Below are 12,413 nucleotides of genomic sequence, written 5' to 3'. Positions count from 1 at the left end.
CAGATTACGCTGATATCAGCGCTGTAACACAGCAGCATTAGGCCTGTGATGCAGAGAAACCGGCTGTAATGCAGGTGGACATAAAATATCTGAGATGAAAATGTATTTATAGTCTTATTTACACGTAAGTTACACGGCCCTAATAAAACCGGAGGCAAAAAGTACAAAATTTATGGAGGTCATTTTGAAGGCACTTGATATAAGATGCCCACATGATGTTTTTTGCATTCTTCACCCGCGCACATTTTAATCACATTTTCTGTGATCTATGCATGCCACTCTCATCTGTGCCGTGACGTTTGCGTTCGCCCTTCCCAGAACAGATTGCCACAGTGCATGTAATGATGGCCCTGCCCAGCTGTGCTTCAGAGGGCCAGTGGATGATAGTATTTCCATAATAATCCACCCTCGGCTCCCAGGGGCCCCTTGAGAGAGGTACGGATGGAGGAAGAGGGGTGAAGCGGAGCCCAGGACTGTCGGGGATGAGTGGAGCCTCATCTGTGGTGTGGAAGGGTGGGGGTGGGGGGGGGGCGGCACGAGCGAGTCGTGTGGCTCAACCAGCCTGTAGGCAATGCAATAAAACCAGCGCACGCTGCTCCTCTCTGCACCGCGACGCATGGCCCACCACTAAAACTGCACCCGCGGAGGAGAATAAATTTGAGGCTGGAGAGAGAGAAAGAGAGAGGAAGGGGGTGGTGGGAAACAGCTAGAGAACAGACTTTGATACTAACAATTGGGGTGGCATCCCACGCTCTCCATTAGAGAAGTGTTTTTATGCATGCATTCATTTTGTGCCTGGTCTTTGAATTAGAGAATGCATTCTTGTGTTTAGTCTATGCATGCGCCATATAGATGTCTTTAGTCGCTGTCACTGTTTCTGATTTTTTTTTTTTATTATTATTTTTATCTGTGTCTAAGTTAAAAATAGCTCCACTTTTGACATGCAACCCTGCGGATCAATGTCAGTTTGTAAAAAAGATCGAATCAGATGAATCTGAGGGCAGGACAAGCGTCTTAAATGGGCATTCCACCCATTTGAACATTGTTTTTTATTTAAAGTGGGTCATATATGTAGTCGAAATGTAAAATAAATGTTGAATTTGGTGCCTTCGTGACCGAGGAAAGACAAAAAATAACTTCAGGACGCATTTGTATGAAAGACAACAACTCCCACAATGCACCACATTGCACAGCTCCGCAAGCCACTCCCACTAATCCAGAAAGCGCATATCTGCCTATAAGAGAAATCACTCTTCCGTCTACAAGGCTAGCTACCACCAGAGCTTGAAATTCATTTCACACAAAATGTCAGGTTAGTTGGCGAACTCATTAGTGCATTACTCCTCGTTTGTATTTCTTTCGAAAAGGTGAATTATTGCATGGTACCTGGATGTTCAGTCAGAACATATGCGGTGCGAAACTAGGATAGTTCACATCACAAACGTCCGTGTCCTCGTCTGATTCAGAGATTTCGTCCAGGAGAAATTGTCATCGTTGAAATTCTTTGCCGCAGACGGACTCTATCTCTGTGTTCGTAGCGGTTCGTTGTTGCATAGTGAGATCACCGGCGCCACCAGTCCGCCCTAACTCGAGCCAGTCCGGGCTCCTCGTCCGCGGCAGGCAGGTCTTCTGCCTCGGCTGCTCTTCGCTATAATGCGGCTTGTAAAGGTAGCCACAAACACCTGATTTAAGCATCAGACTTCCGAAATCCTCTTCTTCTATATCATATTGAGCACTCTCCTCCGCTATTGTCATAACTTTACATCTATCTCCACAGCGCCTGTTAGCTTAGCTTCAAACAAGATGGAGGATATTGCTTTCAGTTTCAGAGAGTAAAGTCCCACCCACTGATCTGTAATAGGTCTGTAGCGTGAGCGGGTCCCGCCCCCTGGGAAAGATGAGGAACTAGTGCTTGTAGTCTCAACAGAAATCCCCCCCTCTTACACTTCCTCCTACAATGACGCAAAATTAAGATTTTTGCGTCATTGTAGGAGGAAGTGTAAGAGGTAAATAACGGATTTCTCCCGTCTCAGGGGAAAATGAGAGAGTGTGGCACGACCATTCAATAGTATGACTGGGTTTCTAACGATGCAAAGCTTAATGCAAATGGGTGGAGTGTCCCTTTAAGAGAGCTCTAAGTCTACTCTACTGCTTCTAAGTCTACACTACTGCTTAAAAGTTTGAGGGCAGTAAGATTTCTTATTTTTGGAGGAAATTATTACATTTATTCAGCGAGTGACAGTAAGACGTTTATAATGTTATAAAATCTTTATATTTCAAAAATATGCTCTTTTGAACTTTCTGTTCATCAAAGAATCCTGAAACAAAAATGTATCTCAGTTTCTACACCTGTTTTTAACAGTAATAATAATCAGGAATGTATTAGTATGATTTCTGAAGGATCATGTGACACTGAAGACTGGAGTAATGATGCTGAAAATTCAGATTTGCATCACATTACATTTTTTTAAAATTAAATTAACAACTTTTTTTTACTGTATTTTTGATCAAAGAAATGCATTGGTGAGCATAAGAGACCTCTTTCAAATACATTTATCTTTTGAACAGTAGTCAATATTTGTTGTCAGTCATTTCTTCAATACTTACAGAACCCCTAAGGGACATGGTGGTAAAAAAAAAAAGATATAATAAGTCAATGCTTTTGCGTTCTCTCACAAATGTTTTGTGTTTCCCCCAATAAACTTTGCGTTCGCTCGCAAAACCTTTTGAGCTCTTTGCGAGCGAACGCAAAGTTTATTGGGGGAAACACAAAACAAAACGTTCTCAGGGGAACGCAAAACATTTGCGAGAGAGCGCAAAAGCATTGACGAATAATTTTTCCTCCATCTCATGTTTTTTTTCTTTCACCATTTCCATTTAGGGGCTCTGTAAATACTAACCTGATCTCACAGGAAAACTTAACTGTGTTACTTGGTGGGAATTTCGTATGAATTTGTACAATGTGAATCGTACACAAATGTACGACTATTAGAAAAAGTAGGAATGAAGGTTCACCCCTAAACCTACCCATCACTGGAGCGTAAGCAGATCGTACAAACATGTGCGAATGAGATCGTATGCCTTCATACGAATTAGCCACCAATTCAGCAAAACGTAAAACAATTACGAATTGCCACGAGATGTTGTCAGCTACAAGCCGTCAACAAACAGAACTGCAGAAATAATGCCTGTTTCCAAACACGTTTCCCATCTGTCATTGGTTGAACAAACAACTGGCCCCGCCCCTGGTCAGGATAACAAACAGAGCAAAGTTTTTAAAGAGGAATCATCCCACAGAATACTTATTTATAGTTCTTTCTGGTCTGGTTTCACAGAAAGGGTTTAGGTTAAGCCAGGATTAGGCCTTAGTTTAATTAGGGCATTTAAAGCTACACTGTGTAGGATTTTCTCCCGTCTAGCGGTGAAATTGTTTATGACTACCAGCTGAATATAACTTTCTAGCCCCTCCCATTCCGAGGGCGTTTTAACTCCTACGGTGGCCGTATTATTTCAAACCTGCCGGCAGTCGCGAGTAATCTCCCCCTCGCATTCGTCACGGTGCCACTGAGTGTAAAACGCGAAAGGCGAAGCTTGAATTTCCAGGTATGTCCCTCTTTGGCTAATGTATTTTCAAGATGGAGGCACAACATGGCTGCCGCCATTCGAGCAACTCGCTCGTACTTGATTAGTTGGTAGAAGTAATTACACATTAATGAGCACATATCATTTTGAAAGAACAAAGTGTTTTTTGCTAAGAATCAACTTATAAAAATTACACAGTGTAGCTTTAAGTACGTGCCTTAGAAAAAAAACATTTACTTGTGTGCATCTTGAGAGACAAAACAATGGCACTGACATATTTTAAGATTTGTCAATGCAGGTTGCTTCCAGTTAAAACAGCTCAAACATGCATTTTAGTCTGGGACTATGCTTACACCTTGTCTGTGAAACTGGGGGTCTGTGTTTTAAGCTGGAGTGGTTTAACAAAAACGAATTACACAAATAATCTTTACGCAGGAACACATCTGGTTTGAACGTCTCCAAAGATGTTTTACTCCTCCTTTGCAAGCTTTAAGCACAGTTTTTGACACATAATGGATAATTCCAGATGCAGTGAGCTTCAATACATGATACAAAATGTAAAGAACCGGATGCCGCTCCGACTTTTAAAGGGCAGGGTTGCGAAAGGGCAATGAAAGGTGCCTGAGCTGTGGAGGGGGCGTCAGCTGCGGCTCGACTGTGGCTTAGGAAAGAGCCCCATGGACAGCAGGGGCCCCTCATCTCCATGACACACTCTCTCGCACCGCAGCGATCGCGGTCAGGGGCCACGCTAATCAATACACGGAGCCTGCAGGAGTGCGGGGGAAATGTCTTAATGTCCTCAAGATGTGCGCGACTGCAGGTTACACTCATTCTGGTTTGCCAGCGACGCAAAAACCACTGGCATGATGGCCACGTTGGTGTGTGTGTGGGCGGGGAGGGGGGATAGAGAAAGAGGGATAGAGGGCAGGCTAATTAATGTAAGCATTTGCCAGTGATTAAGCTTTAAACAGAAAGGTCAGCTGAGCAGCGGAGCAAGGCCTGTCCCAGCGCCTTGCTCTTAGGGCAGTCTAAACCTTTCCAGTTTAAATGGTAAAGATGCCATTTCATGATGGGGGAGCATGGAACACATGTAGGCCTGACACACGGGTCATTGGCTCACCACCCTCCATTACCCGGCCAAGGCAAATGTGCCGATCTGTGTCATTTAAGGGATGAAAAATAAGGCCTCCGACAAGATCAATAGATCCTGCGGTTCTCAACCGGCTGTGATTAATTGACTGTCACCAATTAATGGGGGAAAGATTACAAACCATTGTCTGAAGCATATGTGGGCAAAATACAATCTTTAGAGTATCTGAACTGTTCCAATAATATGATCTGAACTAGATTTTTACATGTGCAATTGCAAATAAATATTTTCAAACTAATTTCACAAGACTTCTCTACCTCTCATTGGTCTTTCAAACACATTGTTATGCATCAAACACACTGACCATAATCAACATGCTAATAGTTCAAAAGTTTGAGGTCAGTAAGATTTTTTTTTTTTAAATATATTAACACTTTGATTCAGTAAGGATGTATTAAATTGATTAAAAGTGACAGTAAAACATTTATAATGTTACAAAATATTTCTTTTTAATAATAAATGCTGTTCTTTCGAGCTTTCAATTCATCAAAGCACCCTAAAAAAATGTATAATCTGTTTTCAATGTTGACAATAATAAGTAAAGTTTCTTGAGCAGCAAATCAAATTCCAAAAGCTTTTTTTTTTTTAAATGCACCGACCCCAAACTTTTGAACAGTAGTGTATAATATAATAAATGAGTTCTCAGCTAATCAAATCAACCCATACCTCTCTATTAGCAACGTCATCTCCGAATTGGCCCTTTTGCAGACTTATGTGTCATCCAACTGCTCTGGATGAATCATTTCACTGGAGACTTGTGATGAAATGGACTTCTCTTGTTGACACAGCTCTTGTTCCACTTACGAACGATAAAGTGAGTAGCAAGCGATTTTTGTGTGTATTTCTGAGATGCTGATCTCACTGACAGGAGAGACAAAAGGGGGGAGGTGGTTCTGTAAAAATAAGAAAACAAGGCAAATTTATGTTATTATGTAAGAGCGTGCTCAGCAGTTTGGTCTTTGCTTACAAATGTGTGCAAACTCTCTATCCAGGAATGATTCTACATGCAGATGTCTAAATCTAAGTTTCAGACCTACTGGCGTACAGTTTGACTACTCATAGTCTAGACAAAGTGAAGTCTCCATGGGCTGTGTTGACATGACAGACCTGCAACAAATGACAGTAATGTAGTCGCAGCACCAATAGTCCGCTTGATGCAATCAATGTACAACATTGTTTTGCATCAGTTCGATGCTAATGAAGTTATCTCACAAGCGCTCAGCCACTGGGTCTGTCATTATGGGATAATAAAGCCATCATTTGGCGATGACCAATGAATTATGAGATTGAATAAAAATGAAGTAAAACGGTTTACACTGTTGTAATAAAACTCTTGAAACAAAGAGCCGACGTAAAGAGACGCATAAGCAGAACAGGAGGGACAGAGAAGCATTCTGAGTAGTAAAAATGTACACAGATTGGCTTTTAATTGCTATTAAGACGTTTGATCACTCTATACATTTTATTTTTTTAATATTTTGATCTAATAGTGATTCACTGTGAAAATACCAAGTGTTAATGCCATTAAGAGCAACCTGATCACCAGACTGTGATTTACGATTTAAGATGCAATTTATTCAAGTATAAATAGGCTACATTTGTTCAGGCCATATACTGTAGGCTACATAAAATGTATTCCTCCCAAACATGACAACATCAACAATTATGTTTTGCCTAGGCTACACTGACAAAGTTGGTCTACCTGCAGCAATAATCACCTTGTAGCCTACCATAAAATACCAGAGATAAAGAATTAAGCACAGACTGTCTATAATAAGTGAAGCTTATAATAATGCACAACCAAAACAACCATCTTATTAATATATTAACTACTAATAATGTTTTTATCATGTGTTATTTTTAGGTGCGTTCACGCTATTTCCTAATTACCGTAATTACGAGATCGAAATTCCAACTTGTAAAAAGCGTTCACGTCCGCGTAGAACTCGTAATTACAGCTTGTAAACTGGGGATTTTCTGAGAGCTCCTACCTGCATATTCATTTAGGTGTTGATATCGTTCAAATATCACGATATCAACGTTGATATCGTGATATTTGTTGTCATCTCGAAACTACCGTAATTACGACATGGCGTGAACACAGCATTGTTGGTGCTGGTAACTGAAGGAATACGTCAAGATTATTTTTTAGCAGTAAATGTGATATTCTAGATACGGAGGAATTAGTGGAGTGACCATAAATTCTACAAATACAAAACTTTGCTTTATAAAAGCATTAATAACCACAATCGTTAACACCACTCTACTCGCCACAGTGAGAATGTATAGTAGTCTGAGGAAGACGCGTTTCGCTGTAGTTTAGTACTCTGCGCTTGCCGTAGTCGCGTGTGCTGCTAGTTACTTTGTTTCTGTTGGAGGGAGTTTTGGATCATGTTTCTAATCTCTGAGGAGGACTAAATCATGGCGCAAAGTTTTCCAAACGTCACTCTTTCATTGACTTTACCGATATCCTGCCAGATTTGCCTCGGAAAGGTAACACTTTTAATACACTTAGTTTATATACGGCAGAAGTTGAACACAAAGTCGTGCAGTGCGCGCGTGAACTTCATGTTTGTTGATTGTTGATACATCTCGGTCTTTAAATTAAAACCACTTTAATGCAATACACAGTTCTTTTTATCATCTATCAGTGAAGATACTGTGTAAAAATACGCGCATGTAAATATAATAACGTTTCTGTAACTCAAAACATCGATAGTTTTATTACTAATAAAACTATCGCTGTTTTGAGTTACAGAAACGTTATTTCTAAATCAGAAGGGACGCTTGGTGCTCTACAGTAGAGCACCAAGCGTCCCTTCTGATTTAGTTTTCTCCTAAAACACAAATGAACAAAACTGACAATTCCAGCACTCACCTGAACACTGTGTTCTGCTGTTAATAAATCCCTGAAATAATCACAGAGGGTGATGTCAGATGATATGGACCAGATAAGCAGGAATGTTAAAGGGATAGTTCACCCAAAAAATGAAAATGTTGTCATCATTTACTCACCCTCAAGTTGTTCCAAACCTGTATGAATTGATGGGCACCATTGACTTCCTTAGTATTTTTTTCCCCCATACTATGGAGGTCAATGGGGCCCATCAACTGTTTGGTTACCCATGCTCTTCAAAATATCTTCTTTTGTGTTCAGCAGAAGAAATAAATCCATACAGGTTTGGAACAACTTGAGGGTGAGTAAATGATAACAGAATCTTCATTTAAGGGTGAACTATCCCTTAAATGTTAACAGTCATGATGTTGCATTTACCTTTTGGTTTGCTCTGATCTACACCTCAAAGGTGCGTCAGCCGGTCATTTGTTGCAACAACCATGTGTTCTGCTCCAACTGTATCAAAGTTTGGCTGGAGAAGAGCAGTCAATGTCCCACCTGTCGAGTGGCCATCACCCCAGAAAACCCCTGCAGAGAAATCATTGGTAATGAGACCTCACAATCATATCTTGTTATCTTTTCAATGTAAGCAATAGAACTTTGTTTGTTTTAGGTAGGATGAGTGTGATTATCTCTATTTATTTCTCTTCTGTGTGTGTGTGTTAATGCTCACAGGAGCCACAACTGACAGTGAATCCAATGAGAGCTCTTCTGTGAAGAGACGCCTCCGAAAGACTCGAGGGGAGCTGCTTTTGCGAGAATATGAGGTATTTTTTTCTCAAAGACCCAATGAAATGGTTTGATAAATACAAATTTCTTTCCTGTATTGAAATTCAGTGCAGAAAACTGCTACGCCTCTAGACTCCAAATTGTATTTCATGTGATCTTCAACACGTTTTAATACATTGCCCGGCCAAAAAATGTCGCTGTTTGGATTTAAATGCTTAAGAGTCTATGGTTGGATCATTGTTGCAGTGAATATTATGTTTCTAGCATGTTATATGTTTGGCAACCGTTCTTCTAACCCTAACTGATGAAGTGTGTAGCTTTTCATTTCTTAGACAACCATGTAGGAAGACACATCATGGCCATATTCCACGATGACAATGCAATGCACCTCTTGATGGAAATAACATCACAACATTTATTTCCATCAAGTGGTGCATACATTTTTTGAACATCCCAAAGACTTTCAATGAATTTAAGCTCTGGACTCAGAGGAGACAATTCATATGTGTAAATGATTCTTCATGCTTCTCACAACCATTCTTTCACAATTTGAGCCTGATGAATCTTGACATTGTCATCCTGGAATATGGCCATGATGTGTCTTCCTACATGTTTGTTTAAGAAATGATAAGCTACACAAGAAATGTTGCCAAACACTAACATACTAGAAACATAATAATCACTGATGCAATCATAGACTCTTAAGCATTTGACTATTTAAATCCAAACAGCAACTTTCTTTTGGTCGGGCAGTGTAAAATATGCCTGTAAAAAAATAAAAATGGACCTAGCTATGCAACAAAAGCCAGAGCTTATGAATCATCTGTCTTACAGGATGAAATCGAAACCCTCTTGAAAGAGAACGAGGACTTGAAAAGCAAAAACCTGAGCCTTGAGATGCAACTTAAGACAGCTCTGGAACCGAGCACGGTCTTGGTTCCTCAGAGCGAAAGCAGTACTGTTGACCCGAGCGCTCTGGAGGAGTCGGCCAATAAGCTGAGAGCTGCCAATGACCTCTACAGGAATGTCAAACAGGACCTCGAAAAGCTGAAGGAAGTATGAATGGAATTGTTAAAAAAAAAAAAAGAGAGAGAGATTAGACACTGGCCAAAAAAAGCGCAAAACTAGAAATATCGCCCCATAATTTAGCCGTTTCGAGATAATCTGCATTGACTGTGCTCACTTGGTCATGGTTATTTTCAGAAATCATCTCTTATCAGTGGATAATAATTTTCTGGTTTCAATTATTTTGTTGTACATTCTGAGGAAACATGTCAAATGATTTTTTTTTATGTGAGAAATTGTCTCATTTGCTATCTAACTATTTTATACATATTTTTGCCATACTTTGGGCTACTCTCTAAACATCAGCATTGGGATCAGTTGTTGAAAAACCCTTATCATTCATATCATATTACAGTAAAGAGATATGGTTGCAATGGCTTGGTGCTTAGTCCACATCTAGAGCATATATATGTATATAGTCCCAGCTTTTCTCTATATTCTAGATGAATTTTCACTGACCATTGGAAATATGGGAAAGGGTGTTATTTGTCTTCTGTGCTTAAAAAAAAAAAGCAACTATTCTGAAAGAAACATGCTTCTTTCCCTCAGGCTAACAAAACTCTGCGGTCCCAAAATTTTGACCTAATCCAGGAAAATATGCACTTGAAAGCAGAAGTGGACAGCAGATCTCCTCAAAAGTAAGCACAATGTTCACTATACAATGTTGGTGAAGTGTACGGACTTGCATTTTGAGTTAGATTAAACGTTGACCACAACAAATAAAATATTCATTTTTTATATTTATGGATATTTACGCAGTATTATTAGTAACTCAGATCTTTCAAAGTTGATTTTATTTGTGGTTTCACTGTGTTTTACTCTGAGGTTTGGCCGGTATACAGTCGCAGCTCTCGAGGCCAAAATTCATCAGTATGAGCGGGACGTGGCCCAGCTGAAAAGAGCTCTGGAGCGCAGTGATAAATACATCGAAGAGCTTGAAGCCCAGAACCAGAGGGATGACCCTCAGTCTGAAGAAAGTGTTTGTTCAAACGCTGCCTCTGGAGGGACTCAAAACGGAGGGATTGAAAGGATTGCCCTGATGCGAAGGAGCCTGAGTGAAATGGAGGAAACTTCTGTGTGTACAGACCTGGACCGAAAGTGTTCAGAGCTTCCCAACAACCACGGGCATCTCCTGACTACATCTGATGCGTGTTTTCTAGGAGGGACCTTGAGTCCACAGAAGGATGGACTCAAAGATGTTACGGTTCCCTCTACACCCTCCTCGGCTCTCAGATCTCTGAGCTTGAAGAGTCCTGTGGTGTGTAGTGACCGAAAGTTAGGTCTCAAACCTCTCACTTACCTGAGAAGACTGAGTTTTGATGATTGCCAGGGCCCAGGCAGCTCTTCCTCAATCAGCCAAAGCCCAGAATCCTTCCAAGGCAACAAAGGCACTCCTTTCAGTCAGAAGACCGCTGTGAATTCAGACAGAGAGGTCTTGTGTGGAAGCTGGATGGACTGCGGACCTGAGCTGCCCCGCCTGGATGAAAACAGAGAGAATTTGGAGCCGTCCGAGGACCCTATGGGAAACAGTGAGGCTTGTATGGATGCAGCGTACCTGGACAAGATCTCTGAGCTGGACTCTATGATGGCTGAGGGTGAGAGCTCCAACAGTCAGGTCTCTCACCTTCCCCTGGCATCATCCTCATCCTCACGCTCTCCAGACTTTGATGCCACCCAAATACCAGAACTGGATTTCTGTAGCAACCTCTTGGCTGATCCTGGAACAGCAGGAGAGCACCAAACCACATCTGTGACACAGGAGACCACCCATTGTGATGTTGAGGTCAGCGACATGGCTGGAGATACGGTGGAAAATCCCGGCCAGCCCACCAAGCGCAAGTGTCCCACAGGATTGTCCATCTCCAGCCCCTCCAAACTCTCCAAACTAAAGTAGAAGCAGAAACATTTCCAGTATTTTACAGCATGATCTTCCAGCATGATTTCAATGACTTTTCAGGAGAACAACAAGATTTAACAGCCTTTCTGTTCCATCAGGGCTTTTTATTACAAATTTGCCTCACTGTTCATTATGATGACAGCAGTGTGCGCTGGATCATGTTACTGTATGATATAAAAACCATTTCAGTATCCTGAGGGGATAAGGTGTTACCATTACACTTTTCTCTTGAAATTAAACGTATTTTTTTCTATCGAATTTCATTACCTGGCAATCTGAATAAATCTGTATTTAAACTGTGAAAACAATAAATGCTATTTGTGCATACAGTTTGAAAATATGAAGTCTTTTTCTATTTTTCAGATATTTTCGGAAATGTTTTTGTACCTGGATGTTATCTAAATAAAAAACTTTTGTATGCCTTTAATTTATAGTTTCATTTTCACATTTTCAAAACCTTTTAATTTAGTGTTATGACAACAACAGTAAACGTCGTAATTTTAGTAATAGTGCACGCAAACACATTGTCTTTCTGTGTTCAGTGCTGAATTATTTCATGTGTCTTCACCAGAATACTAAACAAATCCATTTACTACCCACATCCTTCACAGTCTTTTAAAGAATTAATTAATGCTAGTGAATTAACACTTCATTAGCTCCAACTAAAAGCGCTGGGCGATTAAAAATTCATGCAGTGATTAGAGTTTAGTGAAATATACATGATAGTTAAAGTTGCGTGATCAATCAAGGCAATGCCACCATGACGCGTTAACGTGAGCGAAATTGAAATATTCAAATACAATATATATCTGATATAAATACAGATTCAATTTTGATGTCTGCGAATTTCTGTTGACGTCATTTGTAATGTATGAATATTTATATCTAAAATGTCTAAAACGATTTTCGTTATATATTTAATTCGTGTGTCTTTTTTCCCTTTATTTTATCTAGAGTTGCTTAATGAATCAACGCGGTGCAACCATAAACATTAGCTGAATTAAAATATTCACGTTTGCAAATTCTCCTGAAACTGAAATAAACGAATAGCCACGGAATCAACAATGGTTACTATTTATTTTTTGCAAACGATG

At 40.2% G+C, this 12,413-nt stretch overlaps 1 protein-coding gene and 1 long non-coding RNA gene across 2 annotated transcripts in view; one reads left to right on the top strand and one right to left on the bottom strand.

The window, feature by feature from the left end:
* LOC307165890 overlaps nt 1-8,087 on the bottom strand; it is a 41,749-nt gene extending 33,662 nt beyond the window's left edge. Inside the window, exons 1-2 of the long non-coding RNA XR_013822550.1 lie at nt 8,007-8,087; nt 5,399-5,625 (exon numbers count right to left, since the gene is read on the bottom strand). This is a non-coding gene — a long non-coding RNA (uncharacterized lncRNA). The remainder of the gene's footprint in view (nt 1-5,398; nt 5,626-8,006) is intronic.
* Nucleotides 7,018-11,744, top strand: obi1 (ORC ubiquitin ligase 1). The gene is made up of 6 exons (XM_079883949.1): nt 7,018-7,225; nt 8,038-8,173; nt 8,304-8,395; nt 9,192-9,413; nt 9,972-10,060; nt 10,248-11,744. Exons 1-6 carry the CDS (start codon nt 7,154-7,156, stop codon nt 11,314-11,316), a joined length of 1,680 nt encoding a protein of 559 aa, XP_079740075.1. The 5' UTR covers nt 7,018-7,153; the 3' UTR covers nt 11,317-11,744.
* The last annotated feature ends 669 nt before the right edge of the window (nt 11,745-12,413 follow it).

Source organism: Squalius cephalus (assembly GCF_949319135.1).
Source record: "Squalius cephalus genome assembly, chromosome: 10".
NCBI lineage: Eukaryota > Metazoa > Chordata > Actinopteri > Cypriniformes > Leuciscidae > Squalius > Squalius cephalus.
The sequence above is the reverse complement of the archived record's forward strand: the minus strand, read 5'-3'. Positions and strand labels throughout refer to the sequence as shown.

What these genes read in the sequence shown, in the direction of transcription:
- obi1 (XM_079883949.1), top strand. Translation starts at nt 7,154, where the DNA reads ATGGCGCAAAGTTTTCCAAACGTCACTCTTTCATTGACTTTACCGATA. An exon ending in CCCCTGCAGAGAAATCATTG is followed by an intron (nt 8,174 to 8,303) that starts GTAATGAGACCT and finishes TAATGCTCACAG; the next exon opens with GAGCCACAACTGACAGTGAA. An exon ending in TGCTTTTGCGAGAATATGAG is followed by an intron (nt 8,396 to 9,191) that starts GTATTTTTTTCT and finishes TCTGTCTTACAG; the next exon opens with GATGAAATCGAAACCCTCTT.